This window comes from Eleginops maclovinus, chromosome 14, assembly GCF_036324505.1.
Source record: "Eleginops maclovinus isolate JMC-PN-2008 ecotype Puerto Natales chromosome 14, JC_Emac_rtc_rv5, whole genome shotgun sequence".
Taxonomy (NCBI): Eukaryota; Metazoa; Chordata; class Actinopteri; order Perciformes; family Eleginopidae; genus Eleginops; species Eleginops maclovinus.
The window spans coordinates 14,251,375-14,275,184 of record NC_086362.1 but is presented as its reverse complement, the minus strand read 5'-3'; the positions used below and the strand labels follow the sequence as shown (position 1 = coordinate 14,275,184).

Below are 23,810 nucleotides of genomic sequence, written 5' to 3'. Positions count from 1 at the left end.
GCTCAAGGGCACCTCAGCAGTGACCAGGAGGTGAACTGGCAGCTCTGCAGTCCGACTGCGGACGTGAATCGGCTACGCTTCGGTTCAAAGACCAAGTCCCTACGGACTGCGCTGATGCCTCCATTAGGTCAGTCATTTAACATAGCATCTTTAATTTACCACAAGCAGAGGCAATGGGGGTCCTCATCTCAAGGCAGTCCAGCAGGTTCCACCAGCTACGTTTAAACAGTGCTCTGAGAGGAGTGTGTTGCTACAAACACTGAGGCTGTGTTTACTATTTCAGTCCAGATGTACCCTGACTCCAGACCAGTGCTAAGGAGGCTAACATTAGCTCACATTAATGGAGTCCTCCTCTCTGCTTGGTGTTAATTACACATGGCTTGCTGCGTGTTGACAGGTCCTCACTTCAGGGCTGGCAACCGTTAGCCTGCTGGCTAGCACCCAGCCTGGTTGTAATTGGCAGTAACAGAGCAATATAGTCAGGGGTCACAATTATTATTAATATCCAGGTTAATCGTAATATCTTGAATAGAGTGAATGGGCAAGAGGTGAGGCAGACCTAAAAAGAATGTATGGGTTCATGAAAGAAGAGATTTTACCTGGTTTAACAACATGTGACATACGTCAAGAAAATGTCCCCGCTTTTGGAATTCTGAAAGCTAAAATACCTATACTGTGTTGAATTCCGATGTCTTTTCTTCTCTGTGGTGTTCAGCCCCACCCACCCTGCTATGGTTCATCGTATTTCCACCCTGATGTTCTGATTCAGGACAGTCCTCATCTAGATGTTTGATTAGCAAACTGCACACCCACCCAGCCCGTATAATCAGCACATTTAATAACCCAAACATGTTGGATATTTAACAATTGAATTCCATGCCAGCCACAATGTTTTTTTTCTATGTCCACAAAAATATACTATTCTGTTTTTAGTGGCAACAACATAAGTGTACTGGACTTATTGTAGGCATGACTACTTATCTTATTGGTCATCTCCTTAGACCAATCATATATATAATATAATCATATATTCTGCCTTCAGGCCACTTTTGGGTCAAAGTCAAACTCCATAAAATGAAAGTAAAGGACAGATTACAGGGTTACGTTAACATTACCGCTCTGCACTGATGTCACCATTGTTGAGGGGGCGGGGCCACTCAGCTAGGCACAAGCTCTACCCTCGGCGTTGTGCCCCGCTCAGAATTATCGGCGAATGCTGCCCTCAATATTAAAGTTGTTTCAACTTTGACCTCCTTTACCGATGACCATGAAGCTAGCAAGGGAGGTAACCATGGAACCAAACATAACCAGCTGTGTTCAGCACCAGGCTAAGCGTCATCAAGGAGCAAATGGCGTATCATGTGTTTGCAGCTTTAGGGTTAGGATTGTCTGACTAGTAACAGTGTTGGACTTTTAAATATTGTCAAAATGTTCTTCACTATTTACTTTGCAAGTGCAAGCTGTAAAAAATGACAAACAGATGAGGCATACTTCATCTATCTGGTCTGCACACACCCTGCTATGTTCTCCCAACGGAGGAGAAGGGGGGGGGGGGGGTGCAGAGTGTACAGACAGACAGTCTGGTGGTCAGTGAAGTTTAAAGGCGATAAACTCAGGGAGCCGCCAACATTGTAGCAACACCGACGGTAGCCTAGCAACCTGAGAATGTGTTGACAACAACAGCAATGCTGAGGGTCTGGGATGGGAGGGGTGCACACACAGGGCTATAACGTTCAGTCACATGCAAGATGAAGCCACACTCCACCACACCACACACACATAAAACACATTTAAAGGATCTGACACTCAGCCACCCAATCCAAAATACACACCCGACCCTCTTCATACACACTCATTCATACACACAATCTAAAAACAATCATTAGACATACTGACCCATGCCTATTGACTCTCTTAGCACAACTACCACTAACAATATGATTATAATGTATTTTTGTCTCAGTGAACAAGCCTGCTTTTCAGTCCTATTCTTCTGGTGGGAAAATGTCCAGCACTGGAAGCAAGGCAAAACGGTAGAAATGTAAAAAACATGACATTGGTTTCTCTTCGAAACATTTTTTTTAAATAATTCAGTCGCTCTTTTAACATTTCAGAGCAGATGTTGTGATTGTTGGAACTGTACAAAAACGATCAAAGATGGTAATAAAACATTTGTAATATTGTTTTTGTTTGAATAAAGTTATATGTTTACTAAGATCAGCAACGTACATTGCTGTGAATGTCAATGGTAGCTTTAAGGTTTTAAATGTATGTTGTAAGTTAATAAAAACACTAATTCCCTTCAATGTGCGTCATAGCATTGCAGGAAGGGGGGAAACGTGTCATATCTATCAGAGAGTCGTCACTGCCGATCCGAGCTATAGCCAATTATTACCATTAGAACTGGAGAGTCAGTGGTCCAAAGAATGAATGCTGGCTGTATCTTTCCCATTAAAGACAAACGCCAGATTACCTTCTGCTCCCCAAACATTTTCTAAGATATATTATTTGTTAAATTATTTTATATTCAGTTCAAATTTTTTAATATTTTACACCTCCATTTTGACAAAAGGATGGTCTAAAATTGCATGCTATCCCAAAATGCTTTGAGATTTGACTACGTCACCATGTGATTTTGCTAGTGGTTACATTCTAATATGTCACTGTATTTGCTTCTCTATATTTTAACTTAAGATCATTGATGGTTGCTTTTCTCTTCCTTCAAAAAATTGATATTTTCTCTTTTTGGTCCTTTCAGATCTCTTAATTATTGCCCGATTCTGCCAACAGAATCTTGACAAAAAGACCCATGAGTTTATATAATTCTCCTAAAGGTTCAAAAGGTATTATCTTTGCGAAAAAGCTCTTGATTGTTGTGTCTACTTTAAAAGGCTTCATGTAAATATCAGAGCAAATTATCTTCATTAAAGTATATTTTATCTTCGTAAAAAGTTCAAATGAATCGCACAACCCCCAAAAAGATAAACCACGTAAGTATCATTGGTAAAAAAAAAAAAACCATAGTGGTCCATTCAAAGATCATTTTACTTTTGAAAGTATTTGTTTATTCCAAAGTTTTCAGTTGAACGTTAACAAATGTCCAAAATACCTACAACCGAAATTCCAGTCTCAGACCAGGTCTTTTCTTAGGGTGTGGAAATGGAAGGTTGTTGGGTAACTGTGCAGAGGTGAGCAGCGACAGCTGGCGGGGACATACCTTTACAGGCGAAGCACTTGATGTGGAAGTGTTTGTTCTGGACCCGCAGAGCCTCGCCTTTGCAGGGCTTGCCACAGTTCTGACAGGGGATTGGTCCTCCTCCTCCTGGCTTCTGTTTCTTCGGCTGCTCCAGAGGGCTGTGGACCGCCTGCTGCTGGAATACTGCAGGAGACACACAGAGACACCATTTAATGTTGTGTTCAAGGGTACAGTTTATTGACAAAGTGGTACAAAGTGGCAATTCTAGACCGATTTTACTGGGTGGCTGTGCTGGGGCCAGTTATTTTATGAGAGGGGTCAAAGGTCATGCAGGACAAAAGAGACAAAGACAACATTTTACCATTTTTAGAGTTGCATAAAGTCATAGCACAATAAAAAAAAAACTAAAATACCATGATTGGTGGGGTTATTTCCGTCGTTAAACCTGTATTAAATGACATTATGAAGACAAAATGCCTTCCAGCTTACTTCCGCTATAGCTACAACACAACGCTACCTAAAGGTGTATTATCATTATAAACGTTTCTTTTGGAGAGGGGCAACAGGGGGTCAAAGCTCATTGTTACAGGGGCATTCACCAGTGCCCTCCACCCCAGAACCGCACATGATGTTAGAAATAAAGAGACACAAAACCAACAATGAAAGAACCAAACTGCCGATAAGACGTGTTGGTTTCGGTGATAAACCTGGCAGGAGACAATCTTGTCAATTCTCGTTATAATGTTTATCCTCACTTCCTGTTCTGTATTCATTCTCCACTTCCCTTCCCTAAGGCTTTCCAGAACTTTCTACAAATTACTGATAACGAAACTGAAAACTGTAAAGGCCATGGAAGCAATATTTAATGCAATGACATCTGATTTTGGATGGCACTAATAGAATCCACCGCTTATTCTTAATACACCGTTTACATTCTGAAGGGCACAATGAGTTATACCCTGATTAAAGTTCATCCCATACCTCTCATTTCGGAAGACCACTCTAAAAGAAGAACTGTTCTGATGATACGGTGCTAAAATTTGGGGGACGAGGATTGTGGGGGAAAAACTGGATATCTGGAAGATAAATATTTTCAGTATTGAAATATATCATTTTGAATACTGCTTGTATGTAATCTTTAAAAAATCTGCATCGACTCTAGCCTTTGAAACACTTTTATAAACAGAATGTGTTGATTTGGATCTTCCAACTTCAAGCATCATTGTTTTAACTTTAATGTCAATAGGGACACATTTTATTATCACAAAAACAAAAAAGCCATTATCCAAAAATATGCACGTTATCACGTGTCACATCAGAAGGATATAAAAAACAATTTTCTTATTTCTCTTTTATCTTTGACTCACGAGCCTGAAACCTGTTTCTATCACATAAGGGGACATGTCGTTAGGTAAGTTAATGTCGCCCCAAAATGAGGATGGAAATCCCCCCTACACACACACACACACACACACACACACACACACACACACACACACACACACACACACACACAACAATTATGAGGTGATGTCACACACTGTAAGAGCCTCAGTACAGTTCTCTCCTCTCACCAGAACTGTGCAGAGAGGGCTCACATACGGGCAGCTTTTCGATCCTGACTGGGGCATCGGCCCAATGAAAGGCCCTTTGTGTTCTCAGGAAACATGCCCATTGTCAGACTGGTTTCACCAGGCCTCCCTGGTTACCAGTAATTGGGGTTGGGAACAGGAGTTCCCCAAATTAATTGATTTAGAGAGAGAAGGGGGCATAGGGATAAGAGCTGAAAGCCAGACAGAGGAACATCACAATCCTGCTGCACATCCCTCTTTCAGTTTGCAACATTCATTGGGTGTTAATTGGATGTTTTATTGGCACAACACTTATATGAAGTTAAAGCCACATTGTTTACTCCTTTCCTCAACTCTATAATGTGGAAAATAAAAGTCACATTTAGCCAACCTCATACTATTCTCTCTTCATTAAATTGGAAAGAGAGAAGTTCTTAATCATTTAATCAACGCAAGTCACTTTTTTCAGTCGGATCACATGCCCAGCGCTAACCCTTCACTTTGATTTGGAACACATGCTGTGAAGTGTTGCAACGTTATGGAACAGTATGCTCATTTGTCTGTGCATTGAAAAGTTGGTTAGCATCTGTAAGCGTAACGATAGAAGCAGATGAGTCAAAGTAAAATAATGTAACCATTTTTAAATATCTGTACGAGTTAAACAATCAAGATGCAATGTGATGAGGTAAATTAGAGGTGCTGGTAGGCACATTTTCTAAACTTTTTAAAACAGTCATGCTAGCTTCAGTTTCAGTGTTAATGCTAAGCTAGTATAACCATGTCCTGGAAGCTCTGTATTTGACAGACTTTGGTTAAGGTTGATACTAATCTTCTCACTTTATTCTTAAAAATATAGCAGATGAGCATATTTACCTGAAATGTTGAAGCAGGTGTTGCAATTTTGTGTTTTACACATCCACACTACTCTTCCTCTCCACTGTCTTGGATTTATTTACATATTTTGTTATGTATTTCAAATGTATTACACACTATATTACAATACAGTACTATATTCTATTATCATTATTTTACCTTTATTTCCTCAAAGCCCCTGTATATATTTCATTTACAAGGGTTTTGACTCCGTATTATGAAATGATACAGTAAGTTAGCTTTTAGTTTGTAAAAGTGGTACTAACAGTAATTGCAATAAATAAACTTAAATATGAAAAATGTAAATGCTAATTCTGAGCATGCCCACAAGAAGCACTTTGAATTTGACCTGCTTGGTTTAGGGGTGACAGGAGAGTAAAAACCACAGCAGTTTCCAGGAACCACACATTCTTCAGTTTTACAAGGACCGGACCAACAGTAGCTTTATAGTGTGTCTGTGAGTCCAAGACAAACACCACCTCCAAGACCTCCTTAGATCTCCTCGGGACGATAACCTTACCTCATTATGTTTTGGCCTTATGCCCAGCTTTAAGTCCCGTAAAGATTTGTATTCAAATATAGAGCACTCTGGTGATACCAAATATTTTTGAGGTTAGCATTTATCTTCTCGAATTCTATCTGATCACTGACTTAAACATGTCCTGACTTCCAAATTGGATCAAAACAAGGAAACTGATTTGAGACACCGTTGCCTAGAGGCCATTGCCGGTAGAATGTTGGCGTACAGTGGGCATGCTAACCAATAAAGACAAGAATTTGAGAGGGAAAGTCTTGGGTCCTCATAAAAACGGGCTGAGGCCGAGTTGATTGGAACCATCTGGAAAAGACAACAGTCCAAAAGCAAGAAAGGGCTGGGAGGAGGGGCTGCAGGGGAGCTGGGAGGGGTCCGGACTCCTGATCTGACCCAGAGTGCAATGCTGTGGCCCAGCACCTGTTGGAGGGATCCAGTGTCTTTGCTTCCGCTTCAAACAGCCACTACAGATGATCTGAGCCAGAACTAGAGTCCAGCAAGTTGTTCCAGACATTGAGGCTGCAGGAACACATTTGTAGTAGTCTTTGAAAAGGGTCCAAAAATCTGTCTGTCTTTAAAATAAATAATTAGAGTAGTCAATCCATGTGAAGTTATTGCTCTCATGTACTTCTTGGGGGTTTGGCCAAGGAAGCAATTTCATCTCTATCCTTCACATTCCTAAATTCCAAGTAATCAGGGTGACAATGTACCTATGTGCCCCTTTTCCTCAGCCGTGACCCAAAATTCATAATTTCCTTAGTTTTGAAATTGTCATACCTTGCCATCAGTCAACAACTAAGGGCCAGTATGTCAGTCAGAGAGCTACCAATCATTCATGAAACTGTGAGAGGATACAGGACGGCAAGGCCGGCAAATTAAAGAAAGAAAACCTAGTGGAAATAATTCAGGTTGACTAAGGTTTCTTTCTCTGATTTTGAAAAGAGTGTCACTTTGCTGTGTGCCTCTACTGTCCCTCGACCCCGTACTGTGCCGTCTTTTCCACCACCAGTTGTCCTTATCGTCAATCAGCCTTTCTGGTGTCTGTTCTCCGGCTGACAGCCACTTCTGATTTTGTTGTCCCAAAGGTCGTAGCCAGGCAGGCTGCCATCAGAGCAATGCAACACTACATGTCTGTGCTGGATGCAGCCACACACTCTGAGGGCACACACCGAGCACTGACAAAGTTTTGCAGCTTACCACACGCACACATATTCACTATAACTATTATATAGTATAGATATAGAGAACCTCCCCATGTTAACATGACACTGAAATCCATAGAGAAACAAAGATCTAGTATCTCTTTTGCTTTAACATGAACACTATTCTAAGGCACATCTATAATAAAGCCCTGCCCACCACACAGTGGAACACACAAGCAGTTATATCTCAGATGCCTTTTCAAGGAGCCCTGCACCAGCACCTCCTAAAAATAGAGCGTTCAACTCACGGGGATCTACGAGTTCTCTGCGACATTCCGGGTGTGAACCATCTGCAGAGGCAGCAGGGAGGACCGGAGATCAAAATGTTCACATTACCACAGCACCTGTACTCTGTGGTGCCAAGCTGCTGACCTTGGTTTTCACTTTCTTATGAGTAAACACATGGACATGTCGCTGGAAAATGTAGAACCGTTATTTTTATGGGAAAGCCATTGGCGTAATATCATATTACCAAAATGATGGTATATGAATAAAACAAATGGTGTTTTCCGAAATATATGTTCCATATTGTGTGTTACTGAAGAGTTGCAATTACCCGACTTCATCTCAATAGAAAACTCATTTCATTTTCTCACCTTTTTTAGATGCCAAGAAAAAACAATGAACTGAGCCTATAGTGCAGATTCATTGATGAACGCGCCACTGTACAAAAGGAACAGGGAAATCCCTATCTTTGTCACATTCACAAGTTTCTTCACAACATTATATGGATTATTTGGATAACGATACAACATCAGTTACATTCATTAAATCACAAACAGAAAATAAAACATACAGAACATATATTTGTGGGGAAATCATAAAATAGACCTCTGGTAAATGCTTGTCACTAGAAAGAGAATAGCTGGTACGCCTTAAAGATCAGTCGACCTTAAGTTGGCCTGGACCTGTTTCTGCACCTTTCATTGCAATTTGCAAGACCAGTGGGCCTAGCTTTAGTCTTAACGAGCTAAATGCTAATAAATCTAATAATCTGCTTATAATCTTAGCATTTATTTACAGACAGACCAACTGTACACACACTACTGCACTTCAACACACTCTTCTACTTCCTCTATCTACCACACACCCACCCAAAGTGTTTGCATTGATGCTATATATATACACATGTATATTAATTTTTCATTAATGGGGCGGCAGTGGTCTTGTCTTTAGGGACTTGGACTTTGGACTAAAGAGTCGCCAGTTCAACGTCCTGATCGGAACAAGGAAGATGGAGTGTGGACTGCTACTGGAGAGGAGCCAGATCACCTCCTGGGCTACTGCCGAGGTGCCTTTGAGCAAGGTAGAGAACCCCCAACTGCTCCATGGTGCCGGCTAGACTGGCTGCCTCTCCGCTCTAGATCCTCTCGTTGCATGTGTATATAACTGTGTGTGAATTGTAGGTGAATATACAACTGTGTGCGTGAGTGGAAAACTGAATTTCCCCTTCGGGAGATTAATAAAGGTCCATCTCCTTCTTCTTCATGAATCTCACCCATAATTGTAGTTAAAGTGAGTCACCTAACTTTAGCACTGTAGACACACACAGACGTTATGAGTTACGACCTTTCCTGCTCTCTTCAAAGCACTGACTCACCTGTGCACGTCTGCAATCTGACCTCAGCACCATCTGACCTCTGACCCCGCGGTCAGGCAGTTAACCCCTAATCTCTCTCAAAGATGACACCACAGCAACCATGTGGCTCAGGCCTTGTAAGGTCAATGGCATGTCACATAAACAGAGAGGTGTGGAAATGTAACCTTGCTAACTAGTTAACTGAGTACTAGTAGTGAGCATGCTTTAACCCTGGATTCTGCTACCAAAAATACTACTGACAATATTCACAGTAATATAACATTATAGTACCACTAACCAGAACGTTTTTAAATCAGTCAGCATCGTCCAGATAAGAGGAGTAAGATAACTAGTTGTATAGTATAACTAGCTTGCTTTCTAATGAAGATTTTCTTTGAGTGAAACATAACATTACTGCCATTCTTCTGACAGATGACTCAGTAAAACCCCCCCGTGTTCCTGCAGCTGGCTCTGCTGGAACGCTTCCATGTAGTTGAGAGGTCTTATCAGCATAAATACCATCATATTCCTTTTCGGATTTCAGATCATTAAACAATTGGACCAACATCTCTGCTATGTCAAAAAGTCCAGTTCTCAAAGTCACCTCCATACAGTATATGGGAATTACATTCATTTTGGCCAATAACACATGATGTTTGATCAAGTGCCAGCATTTAGTGCAAGAGGCAGTGTGGACTAAATGTAGTGAAATGCAAGATAACGGGTTGTAGGTCAAATATTACCTTCAAGCAGGAGACCAGAGTCTGTGTTTCCTCACAGTCTGAAAAAAACCATAGCTGCCGTCAACATTAAAACTGACAGAATATAATGACTAAGCAGGTTACAGTACATCTTTGTTTGCACATGTATATAAATCTATATGCTTTGACTATTTTATAACTGAAGAAGAGCTGGTTGGGAGGAACTAGTGTGGGGAATGACGTGGTTGTAAACAGACAGTAAGGGATTAGAACCGTGTGTGTTTGCAGAGCATTCATTTCAAGAGAGACACAGCATGACTCATGAATAGAGCCGTTCTGTAGAATCATCGTGTCAGCTGTTTGAGCAGAGCTGTTGCAGAAACACCAGCATTCAGTTCGCCGAGCAGGTTCAGCACCTCAGGTTGGAACAACAGCAGCTTCACACACACACACACACACACACACACACACACACACACACACACACACACACACACACACACACACACACACACACACACACACACAAACACACAGTCATTATCCACAGGACATTAGCACTAAGATACATTACAGTCACTAGTGGGCACAGCCTGTCACCAATTAAACTGACTGATTGGTTTTTAGATTATGACCTGAGAAATAGTACCAAGTCAATGTCATAAATGCATGTGTTTTGCATTAACTGAAACACTTCGTTTTTCAAATCTGCCTTCCATTTCATATCTATATTATTTGTGGATGTGAATGTTTACTGGTGCAGCTAGTGTACTGACAGACATGCAGATGGTTTACTGGCAGCTCAGGAATAGTGAGGGCGTCGCTGTGACTGCTGACAGGCAGCCAGCGACGACATCACAGCCCAGACACATGAGACTGCCTGGTGACTGTAGAGGTCCGTGTTTGTGCATGTGCTTCCTTACTAAATGTCTAAAGTCCTGTCCTTTAACTGTGTATGTGCATACTAACATGAACAACATGCTTTCTTTCTGGTCATTCATTTTGATTTATTAAGAACAAGATGAAATTCCTAGATATAAAACAACAAACATTTCCATTATGTTTGTGTGTGTGTGTGTGTGTGTGTGTGTGTGTGTGTGTGTGTGTGTGTGTGTGTGTGTGTGTGTGTGTGTGTGTGTGTGTGTGTGTGTGTGTAGACATGCTTTGTTATCACATCATAATAGCAGCGTACACACCCCCTCTCTGGGTTTAGACACACACACAGTCACAGACTGAACACTGGACTGGCTTTAGCCCGGCTGTTTAGAACAACACTCTGGAGAGGAGAGGGAATATGTGCGGTGTGTTTATGAGGTGTGTTTCATACTTCTTGCAGGCAGCTGGGTAGATGTCAGTAGTGCAAAGAATTTTAATTAAAAACTTAGGCTTAGTTTTAAAGAGTCCAGCAAGAAATACGCTGTTGCTCATAAAGCTGGAATAATTCTGACACACTCCTCTCTTTCATTTCTTTATTCCTATTTACAAACACAATCATTTCATGATAAAAGGAACAAAATATTTTATTCCAACTTTATTTTCAACAGTGTATTTGGACTGGCAGCTATGTGTACTCGTTAGCATATGAGTACCTTTAATGTTAAACATTTATTCCAGAATAAAACACATTGTATAGGCAGATATGGATCTAGTTTATAGTATAAATAAGTTTAAGGTTTGCTTTGTCTCAACAAGCTAGTAATAATCACTCCTGATGACGCTTCGGATAGCTGTGACTCAATGCAAGACAAAAATAAATGACACACAAACATTTGAATCTAAAATGTTTCATTCCATGAAACAAAAAATACACAAACTTTTGTTTCTTTATTTGTGGTTTCCACAAACGTAGGGTAGAGCTTATTAGATATGTTTAGATACTCTATTAAATTACCAGTATCACCTACTTAAAAAGCTGATGTAATTGGAAGGAACCATTGAGGGAGGTTATATTCTAAAGCTGGATTTTTTGTTATCACAATATGAATACTTGTTAAGTTTAGATCAGCCCATTTAGTCATGGCGACCTAGCCTGGCAAACCAGACCTACATCAAGATTTAGGTCTGGGCACACACAATTGGCAGGGCTTAATCCGAGGGGCGGGATAAATGGTTGTCCATCAAATTCCCTCTGCACGCAATAGGATAGCGCTACAACCAATCAGAGCCACGAAGAAGGTGACGTAGTCAGAGTGACCGAAAACAGTCCATGGGCAACTGTTCCTCGTATGGTGTGTTGTGTATGGTGCCGATTCGAAAGACTGCTATTCGCCAGCAGCAGCCATCTTCTTTATTTACATGTAGCAGAGACCGGCAGGGACTACACACTGAACGGTCACAACTCTTTCATCATTACGTTAAGCCCGCCCACCGATAATCACACGATGTGATTGGCCAAACCAGAGTTAGGGTTTTGCAGCTCGCGAGTTAACGAGGAGTTTCTAGGCTGATGGCGACCCTCTATACGGTTCAATACTCAATATTAACAACCTGTAATGGGCCACTCTGCATAACAACCACTTTTTACTTTTGAAACTGCAACTTGTAGCTGTTTGTAATAGAGTCTTTTTCATGCTATGTGTACTTTCATATATTTCACTACTTGCATTATGATTGATGCCAATATATTTTTATAAAATCACATAACTTTTATTCTTTACATTCTTACTGTAAATACCCATTCTGGTATCCAAACAAATATAAGCAATGCAGTATACACTGTAAAACTAACCTAACAAAGTTCTGTTAAATCTGTTGACATATTACATTTAATTAACTCAGGACGTAGAGCGGTGGTCCACAAAACCACAAGGACCATGTTTTGATTCCCATCCCACACCGTATCAAAAGGTCCTTGGTCCAGAAACCAAACCCCAAATGCTCCCAATGGCCTAGCCAGCGCTGTGTTGGCAGCCTCTGCATGCCGCCAGTGTATGAATGTGTAAGTGACTTACACATTCATACAGTACCATATGCCTCACTGACAACAAGTCACCAAAGGAATATTATGATAGACAAAACTAAAGCTATAAGAGGTCAGTACAATTGTAATTTGCAATAAAAAAGACATTCTAAATCACATTACAACAGTGATTCCTCCTGAGCTACTGGCCCTCACCCTTCTGTAAGCAGCCCAAATGGCTGGGCTCCCACTGTTTGAAATGCAGGCAGGGGACCAAGACAACAATTCTGTTGCCAGGGATGTTGCAGTCAGGCAGGCTTGTTGTTGTCCTTCACATTCACACACCATATTTCAACAGAAAGCCCTACGCTTCTGACGGGGGTTTACATAATGGGACGCCTGTAGGTAAGACAGCTGTAACAAAAAAAACATTATATGACGTACAACTTTTAAATGATTTCAATATTGCTGAGTAACAGGATTATTATAGTTTGGTAAAAATGTTTTGGTCAGAGAGTAATTTGTTGGTTAGTCCTTGTTTATACTAATAATCCTTGGCTGCAGACTCAATCTCACAGGCAGGTGAACACATAACTCATTAAAGGTTATTAAAGGTCATCATTACCTTTCTCCTCCGGCATTGTCACTCAGTGGTTTTCACAAATGTGAGATCTTGTTATGTCCTTTAAAAATAGTATTTATAGACAAAATCCCAAAATCTTTCAGAGTCCTCTGATGGTGTTGCAACACATCCTCTCTGCAGCTCTGGGGTAAGAATAGATGGAGCACAGAGTGAGCGTCTGCTTCACCACTATCTCTGGAATGAGCTATAGGTCATATGACTCCCAATGTCCCTCTCTCTCTCTAGCTCACTCTCTCTCTTATTGCAGATATATGTTATAAATAGAAGCATGGCATAGAGAGTGACACCTCCCACTGGTGGACTGTCCCAGTCTCCCCAGTCTCTACCAAGCTCAACTTAGTGTTTGTACCATTTAGTGGTATTTTTTTTATCATTGGTGGATTAACTATCAGTACCAGCTCCAAGGCATTTAACAGAATACTCCAGTTAGATTGGAAAATATCTTATCGATCTTATCTTAGCGATTGGCCTCTTCAGGGGGCCATTAGGATTTTGTTCTAGAAGAAAATGAGGGGAATTTGAGAACTATAGTTTATATCAAAGTTAAATTACAGTATTTTAAATCTTGGGTTTACCCCCAGCCAATTAAGACTAACTGAGCTAAAGTTTGCATTTTAGCCTCTTCAAGGTCATTCGTGTTTAGCTCAGTTTTCCGGAGCAAAAAAACTGCTGCTTTATGTCATATACTGGATATGCATTTGTAACCAATGTCTGGCCAGCAGGTTAGCCAGAACAACTTGGTAAGGCACATATTTTCATTCCTATCATGTTGTGGGTTCTGTCTGCCTGCAATTAGCAAAAATCATAAATTATTCCAAGTTTAAAAATGTGAAAATAGCTCACAATACACAATATTTCTCCTCTGTTAATGATATCAATTGGACAGTAAAGAAGAGGTACACAACATTTAAAGAGAAAACATCTTCATGTGTGTGGTGACTGAAGTCTGTACACTGACTTAATTTTGATTGCAATATACAGCTCCGGAAAAAATGAAGAGACCACTCCAAATGCTTCTTAAATCTTCATCTCTACATGTATGACAGCCATTCCAGTGTCTGTTGAATTCCAACACAGAATAATGTTGTCAGTAGTTTATAGAAAACAATAAAATAATTTAAAAAACATTTAACTCAAAGACATGTCTTTAAATAGTAAAATCAGAGAAACTGATAATGCTGAAGTGGTCTCTTTATTTTTTCCAGAGCTGTATATTATAGGTGGTGCAACTGCCACTTGAAACTGACACTAACCTTCCATCTTTCTTGTTCCTTTCCAAAATACAATAAAGCCACTTATTAATCTTGTTCTGTTGAAAAAAATGAATTTAAACAGATAACTTTTGAATCTTTTAATTCTTTCCAACGTTGTTTCCAGGATCTGTGCGGTCCATAAGCTTTAACATGTGTCACTGTTCTTTTCTGGTGGAGGATGAACACACATAAATTACAGATTGCATAATCATCCAGCCATCGTAATACAGTCATGTGCTGTTCAACAGCAACTTGTCTAGATATCTGATTTATGTTCGAGGTGACTTCATATTGAGCCGCTGTGTGCTTGTGGAGACTGGCTTTAACTCTCACCATTGATCTGAGCTGATACCTAATCAATTTCCAGGGCAGCATGACCTAGCCTAAGGGATTCATCATCAGTCAAACTAGCTCTAAACTCACAGGAAACTACTGTATACTCTGGGGATGGACCAAAATAACTTAAACATATCATTAAAAGTGACTTTGAAGCAGGAGAAGCAGTATGTTATTCAGTCTTAAAAGATTTTATATGACCAAACACAGCAAACGGTTGGTTGGTGTGACTGAAAAATGTACAGTATGAAGAAACAATGAGATCATTCTTCATTGTGCTGCTGTGGGATCACTTTAGGGTATTGTTAATGATGTGGGTCCTTCTCCATGATTTGGGCCCCAGTCAATCAATGGTCCCTTCAACAATGGTAGATCTGTAGGCAGATTCATTAGGCCGTGTGCCAAGCTTTGGGAACATAAATGAGCTTGATAGGACAATTGTTACTGTCTCATGATAATTAACACCCTTTGAAGTAGTTTGCTGCATAGTAACTCCAATATTTAAACATTTAAAACCTACTAAAGTATTACAATTTGCAAGAACCAACGGAGTCTTCTGCTTATAACCACGTAATGATACATTGTTGAAGTCATGTGGGTCGATCACGAAAGAGTTATGGTCTTTCCAGCCCAATTTAACCCCTGATTACAGATATTAAAGCTATAGCAGCCACGGTTAATCTAAAACAGTGGCAAAGCAGGAGAATTTAAATACACCGGCACCAACAACTAATCAAACAATTCCAGAGGCCGCTAGACGCATGCCTGAATCAAACATGCACCGTCACTTTGTGAGAAGTCATCAACAACATTTTTGAAGCCCCCCTGATCCAGCTGGCATTGCAAAAGGACTTGACGACAACACTAAGAAATAAGTGGATGACATTTTCACTAGGAGATTATGTTCAGTGGAAATTTGGCCTCACACTCTCTTTAAGATGTTCATTGAGAGTTAAAAAGAAAGTTATATATGCCAAATTGTAACGGTAAATTTGTTATGTCTCTACATCTACATAGACTATATAATGGATTTTTTACCTAGCACCATCAGCTGGTGAATAAATGGTCCATTACTAAATACTTGTAAAAAAAAAATGACATCCCCATCAACTTTATTTGTACTTTAGTGTCTAGCACTTATTAGCAAAAGTTAGCATGCTACCACACTTGGTAAAAATGGTCACATGGTAAAAATGGTCACATGGTAAAAATGCTTAGCATTTAGTAAGTCCAAAGCCTCTCAGGGTTGCTGCATGTGTGCACTGTCATTACCCTCCAAACCAAAGCGTCTGAATGTTCCAGCACTGGCCGGGAAACAAAGAATGTCACTGGCACGCAGCGGAAAGGCACAGCATGAGCTGTTTCAGAGCAGTGACGGGGCAGGTGAATGATGTCTCTGCTGCCAGGCCAGATCAGCAGGAACCCAGAAAGGAGGTTATTAAAATACGACCAAAAATAACAGATAGACTGAACCAGAGAGGCATATAGTGAATGAGCTGATTGTCAGCGCGCATAGAGACACGCCAGAGGGACAGAGAAGGGAGTATGGCCTGATTTCATCTCCAGCATCGTCCTCTTTTATTCACACATCCTCAATTCCTTTCCTCTTTGTTCCCCTGTCCAAGCTGTGAGGGGTCATCAATGGAACCAACCAGACTAAAGGAAGTGCTCAGTACACTGTAGAAAGCTTAACAGGAACGGTGTGACTCAGCATCAGGCACCACACCACGGTGTGTGTATGTGTGTGTGTGTGTGTGTGTGTGTGTGTGTGTGTGTGTGTGTGTGTGTGTGTGTGTGTGTGTGTGTGTGTGTGTGTGTGTGTGTGTGTGAGAGGGAGGGAGAGAAAAGGACATAGGATCTGCATTGCAAATCATGCAACACCAGAGCTGCCACGAGGCATCCAAAATACATCCAACGTGGATCCACTGATCAAAGATTAATGTGCCTCTTTCAAATTTTGTCAAGGAATATAACTAGCTTCTGGTCGAGATAAAGTAATAAAAGTCAGGGAGACATAAATCTGCCTAACTTATATTCAATTTCAAAACGTATTTGCAGTTACGGAATGAGAGGATTCTTTCCCTTTCACTTTCTACTCCTGACATGTGTCCTTCAGAGAGAGCCAGGATGAGAGAGATCCTAAATCAGCTGGAAGTATGTTTGGAGGGATTCCTTTTCTTCATCTAAACTTTTACCCATATATTCATTTGCTACAAGGATTTAAATAAACAGCCTGATTTCATACCTTTCAAAGATGCACCATCTGCTCACCTACATTTGAAAAGAAACCCATCAACCCTCCCCTCAAAGCTAAATCTCTACTTTTGGAATCAAATGTAACTTTCATTACATTTCTGAGTATATATAGTACCTAGGTCCAATGTTTTTGTTATAGAAGTTTATAGGAGTATATTTTATGTTCACAAAACCCATATTCTTTTACATTACAATACATTACATTACACTTCATTTAGCTAACGTTTTTATTCAAAGTGACGTACAATATGTGCAATAAACCATAGAGAATCAAACTCATAACAACAACAACAATGCATATACTGTATATTCACCTCAAACCAGCCAAAACATGGTGCTGTTGCATTAGTTTCAAATGGGCAGACTCTCTAAAGTGCTTTAATGATGAGGTTAAGGTGCAAGTGAGACAGGTTGGTTTGGAGTTTGCGACACAAGACACACTATATAGACAAAAGGATTGGGACACTTAATCATTGAATCTAGGTGTATGCTTCAGTCCCATTGCCACAGGTGTATAAAATCAAAGACCTAGCCATGCAGTCTGCCTTTACAAACATTTGTGGAAAAATGGGTCATTCTAAAGAGCTCCCTGAATTCAAACATGGTGCTGTAATAGGATGCCACTGTTGCAACAAGTCCGTTTTTTTGAGAAGAAATGTCTCTCAAATTCTATGATTCCAACTTACTGGAAACAGTTTGGGGAAGGCCCTTTTCTGTTCCAGCATGACCAAGTGCATGGAGCAAGGTCCATAAAGGCCTGGTGGGATTAGTTTGGTGTGGATGAACTTGACTGGCCCGCACAGAGCCCTGACCTCAACCCCACTGAACACCTTTGGGATTAACTACAACGGTGAATGACAGCCAGGTCCTCTCGTCCATCATCAGGGTCTGACCTCACAAATGCTCTTCTGGATGAATGGGACACACTCCAAAATCTTGTAGAAAGCCTTCCCAGAAGAGTGGAAGCTGTTACAGCAGCAAAGGGGGGACCAATTTCAAATTAATGCCTAAGAATTTGTAATGGTATGTCACAAAAGCTCCTATAGGTGTAATGTGTAGGTGTCCCAATATTGTCTATACAGTGTATGTAAGACTCGCTGCTGTCCTGATATGAATGGGGGGATTGTTCTACCATTATAGAGCCAGGATAGCACACAGGCGTGGTCTTGTTGGGATGGGGGGAGAACCAAGTCAATAGAAGATATAAGATAGATTCGGAGGATGAAACCCTCTTTATTAGTCACATACATGCACACAACAGAGCACACACAGTGAAATTGGTCCTCTGCATTTAACCCATCCTAGTACTAGGAGCAGTGGGCAGCTATTGTGCACCGCCCGGGGAGCAATGGGGAGGGGGGATTGGATGTGTCCAGTGCCTTGCTCAAGGACACCACAGCAGGGCCTAGGAGGTGAACTGGGACCTCTCCAAGTAGCAGTCCACTTTCCACATTTCAAGTCTGTTCGGGGACTTGAACCGGCGACCCTACGATTCCCAGTCCAAGCCCCTACTTACTGATGCAGAGCAAAGTGCATGTGCTGAGTGTATGGTTTAACCACGTCTTGACCAGATTCTTCATTCATCTCAGCCTCAGCTGAAGGACAGATGCAGGGAATCATTCCTGCCAAACAGCGACATCACTACAACTAAGTCCAACAAAAACAAGCCCTAACTGTTCATCCAGATTATGTACACTGCTTAATGGAGGTCATACTTAAAAAGAACATCTGCAATGTTAATAATAATCCCTTGTGACATAATATAATTGTGTCTACACAACTATGACAAATAGAAATGGCTAATGTTTTTGCTGAGTTAGCTATAAAGCATCTACAAAAGATAAGAAAGTAAAACAGAAGTTATATAAAGGCCATAACATCTTTTTTCTCAGGAGAGGAATAACACTTCTGTTCATGCAACACTATGATGGGATTTCTGGGACTGTCCAAACAGAAATAAAATGTATCTCCAGCTGGGCTGAACTGACCTATAATCATATTTTGGGGAATAAATCAAGGTTTCAAGGTTTCAAGGTTTCAAGGTTTTATTTGTCATATGCACAGCAGATACAGCGTATATGTTGGCAATGAAAATCTTATGTCGCGTGCTCCTCCAACAACTCAACATACATGGTGCAAATAAGATAAATAAAGTAGTGCAAAAAGAGAGAAGAATATTTACAATATTAACAATAAAGATTTGAGGATGTGAAATATATACATATGTGGAATACATTGAAAGTATTTAAATACTTTACACTGTTGAATGAGGAGGTATGGACAGATGCATATATTATGTATAGCAGATGTATCTGGCAGATATGTACAATATATAGATATGTGTACTATAAACAGATATGTATGGCAGATGTGTATAATATATATGTATGTGTGTACTATAAACAGATGTGAGTAGACATTCACACAGCTCAGGAGTTCAGTAGTCTTATAGCCTGTGGTATAAAACTGTCTCTGAGTCTGGTGGTCTTGGTCCGGATGCTGCGGTACCGTCTGCCAGACGGCAGCAGATAGAACAGATTGTTGCTGGGGTGATGGGGGTCCTTTAATATCCTACCGGCCTTCTTCCTACACCGCTGGGTGTAGAGGTCCTCCATGGATGGCAGCTCCGTCCTGGTGATGTGCTGAGCAGTTTTCACCACCCTCTGTAGAGTCTTACGGTTGAGGGCGGTGCAACTGCCATACCAGGCGGTGATGCAGCCAGTCAGGATACTCTCGATGGTGCACCTGTAGAAGTTGCAGAGTATCCTGGAGTCCATGTTGAACTTCCGCAGCCTGCGGAGGAAGAAGAGCCGCTGTCGAGCCGTCTTGGATATGACCCTGGTGTGATGTGTCCATGTCAGGTCCTCACTGATGTTTACCCCGAGGAACCTGAAGCTGCTGACTCTCTCCACAGGAGTCCCGTCGATGGTGATGGGTGTGTGTGCCTCTCTCTGCCTCTTCCTAACCTAGATCTGGAATTGTAACAGGAAGATTTTCTGATTCACCTCTGTGTTCCCCTTACCAGTGTGATGGTTTTTGCCACTCCAGACTCCTTTTAGCAATGTCATCGCACTGCCAGGATAGAGCAATAACGCTGGTCAATTCATCGATCCCACCCTGCAGTGTGTTATCTCTCACAGGGAACCACCGGCCCAGCGAAAACAGGTTTGGTACCACTTTACAATAAGGTTACCCTTATAAAGGATTCAAAAAAGGGTTTATGATTAGGTTGTAAACACTTCTTTAATCTTTAAGAACCATGTACAAACCAGTTCTATGATAGTTTTCATACATCAACACAGGCTCACTATTTGGCAAGATGACTAAGCCTTCTATTGGCTACCTAGCTTACTTCCCCTTCTTCATCAGCCAGCATCCTTAATGTTTTGTTTATCTCTTGTCTTATAAAAGCTTATTAATGATTTATAAAATGTTCACAACCTAATTAATAAATTAATAACAAACTATTCGTGAGTCTTATTGTAAAGTGGTACTACAGGTTCATGCAGGACGAGCATTTAGCACTGAAGTGAACGACACTATCATAAAAAGCTTCACTTCAAAGGCTCAGAGGAGCATATCACTGGGAGTACTGGGGGGGGGGGAATTATGGATAAGGAACTGAGGTGAAGCCCAGAGAGCGATCGGAAAGCTGTTGAAGTGTGTCTCTCCCTCTCTATGTGTGTGTGTCTCTGCAGCATTGACCCCAATCCCAAGTCCAGGTCATTAACATGAGTTCAAAGAAGCACATTATCGGTGGGAAGGTGTGTGTGAGCATGTGCGATTGCCTAACAATTCATAAAAAGTAGCATACCTTTAGATCTGCAAATTAAAAAGTGAACACGATGCTATTTAACCCCAAAGGTTAACATTTTTCTTTCACTTCTTCCAATGTATGGGAGGAAATCCAGATTATATTCACTTTATTAAAAGGTTCGGACACACAGGTTTACCACTGTATGTGGTTGGCTCTTATTCTCACCTGGCTTTGTCTCTGGCCCAATCAGTGCCTCTCACCTTTAACACAATTTTGGTGCAGTTTGATAGTTGATTTAGTTGAACTGATCAATGATATCTTGACCAGATTCTAAATACTTTGGCATTGGGAAGATAATCAAAGCACTGTTACAGTTGTCCTTATTCATCTTGGAGGGGTGCTTCAGTCATATAGTTGCAATTCGTAAAGCCAAGTTTCCACTGCATGACCTCCAAAGCTGTCAGACGGCTGTACTGTCTGTCTTGTAATTGGGAGGCCAGAAGTCCTTATGGTTTTGGCTACTTGATTGCCATGAAACATGACGCCTCATACTGTAAGACAGGGGTGCCCAACCAGTCGATCACGGTCTACCAGTCGATCGCGGGCTGAGTTCCAGTTGATCGCGAGAAAATGTTGCGTGTAGCCTATCCTTCTACTGTTGTGTAAAATAGGCCTACATTAAAACTTCCAACTTAAAACATCTTAAATAGGCACAATGAACTGCTGATCGCGTGAAGCAGTGTGTAGATTTGTACAGCTGTAGTAAGGTAGATCAGGCATAATCACAGAAAAAATCTCACGCGCTTCTTTCTATCTGCCCGCGCATGGTATGGTTGCTAGGTTCTAACTAAGGACTCGGAGGGGCGCGAGAAGCTTGACTACAGTGAGTGGATACTACCATGGCAGAAGAAGCTAAAACATCTCAAACTTATCATTTTCCTTCAGAGTGGGAGGAGGATTATTTTTTTGTGTATTCGAATGCCAAGTCCATCTGTCTTATCTGCAATGCAAATGTGGCTTTACCAAAGAAAGGGAATTTGGAGCGGCATTTCAAGACGGTCCACAAGAGCTACTATACAAACTTCCCAGATAAATCACCACTGCCGCCCGAAAAGTCAAGGAATTAAAAAGTCAGCTAGCAGCACAACAGTCCATTTTTACCAGGCCCAATACCACGAGTAAGGCTGCAACCATAGCTTCTTATCGTGTCTGTCCTGTTCTTAAAAAGGAAAGACATCTTTCAAGGATGGTGAGATTGTGAAAGAAGCGTTCATGGAAGCAGAGGATGCGCTTTTTGCCGATTTTAAAAATCGAAAGGAGATTGTGTCTGCTATTCAGGATGTGCAGCTATCAAGAAATTCTGTTACACGGCGATGCGAGGGAATGGCGGAGGATGTTGAACAGCAATTGAGGAATGATATTGACACATGTGAGTGTTTTTCTCTGCAATTCAATGAATCCACTGATGCTGTGGATGTGGTTCAGCTATGTGTGTTCATTAGAATGGTTTTCGACAATATGGGAATTCTGGAATCTAATGCAGAAAGAGAAGTACCTCAACCTCAGACAAACTGCAAAGAAGTTGGATTAACATATTTGTGTGAGTCTGCCTTTTCACATATGAAAATCATTAAGTCAAAATACAGATCCACCATGACTGATGACCACCTTGCGGCCTGCTTACGGCTGGCACTCAGCTCCTACTGTCCGGACTATGAGAGACTAGCTTCCTCCTCTCAGTGCCAGAAGTCCCACTAAGGTAGAGAACCACTTTTCCAACTTAAATTAGGCATTGTATTAATTGTTGTGTTGTTATGGACCAGTCCTAGACCTTCTTGTGCTTATTCTTTGCACGACGTACATTTACTTCAATAAATGTATTATTATTGTTAAAACTTGATCTTTGTGTCAGAAAATGGTGTTGTTATATAGGTGCACAATTAATTGTGGCTACGCTATGGCTTTCGTTATGGCTTGGTTGATCTCGACACACTATCAACTTTAAAAGTAGATCTTGGTTCAAAAAAGGTTGGGCACCCCTGCTGTAAGACCTCTCACCGGGAGGAATCCATGTCTATACAAGAGCTGCTATTTGTCATGGAAACACACGTGAGAATCGATAGGTGTAATGAAGTAATACCATGTGCATAGTACTGCTTGTTGGTGTTGTCATTGGCAAACATGCTGACTGATAGCCCGTCTTTATGTCTTGACTTCAGTACAGCATGTTTTTTCTACGTCCGATAACAAATTGGTCGTTGTTGCAAATGCAATACAAAGTAAACACTGTCTAGAGATGTTTCTTTTAAACCTGCAACTTGAACTAGGCCTAAGGTATATGAAGTAAATACAAAAATATAGCTGAAAGCTCAAATATGTGGAATTCTAAAATCCCAACATCCTAACAGAAAGATCAAATCCTTCCTACAATACCCATAATGCAACCAGACGACTAACAGTGGGAGAATGGGGTAAGCCATATAGCGGTTAATGTAGCCCGGGCCTTTAGCCTGCTGAACTTATGGCTAACTCCACACCATCAGATGATTTCAATTCCAAACACAACACCCAACCCACGCTGCCTCTTAAGGACGATCATCACACCTCTTACAGCTCCCTCTGCAGAGACTACAGGTTTGTACAACTTTACTTAGAAGTACTCCCAAAGCAAACTCTTAGGTGGCTTTTAGTTTGGAAGAAATCCCCTTAAACAGCATATGTTTGTTTTCCTGCTGTAGTGATGGAGAAGTGTACTCCAGGTTAGGTCAGTAACACTGTGACATCACTATTGGCGATGGATACAATACACTGTCATGCAGAGAGCGCATTACGCGCTGTTGTCGGTCTGCTTTGATCCTTCCTAAGGCTTAACACTGGTACACTGGGCTGTGTGTGTGTGTGTGTGTGTGTGTGTGTGTGTGTGTGTGTGTGTGTGTGTGTGTGTGTGTGTGTGTGTGTGTGTGTGTGTGTGTGTGTGTGTGTGTGTGTGTGTGTGTGTGTTGTTATCAATTT

At 41.1% G+C, this 23,810-nt stretch overlaps 1 protein-coding gene across 10 annotated transcripts in view; it reads right to left on the bottom strand.

The window, feature by feature from the left end:
• ablim2 (actin binding LIM protein family, member 2) overlaps positions 1–23,810 on the bottom strand; it is an 89,071-nt gene that overhangs the window by 46,834 nt on the left and 18,427 nt on the right. For 8 of the 10 annotated variants that reach the window (XR_010167287.1, XR_010167292.1, XR_010167294.1 and 5 more), the window contains exons 1-2: positions 13,179–13,363; positions 3,218–3,379 (exon numbers count right to left, since the gene is read on the bottom strand). Coding sequence is in view for 1 of the 10 variants with exons in the window: in XM_063900510.1 (XP_063756580.1) it covers positions 3,218–3,379; positions 13,179–13,194 (178 nt within the window). In the remaining 9 variants the exon portion in view is untranslated. Of the gene's footprint in view, positions 1–3,217; positions 3,380–9,696; positions 9,999–13,178; positions 13,364–23,810 lie in introns of those variants that run through there. The other 2 variants (XR_010167295.1, XR_010167288.1) reach the window with 2 other exon arrangements.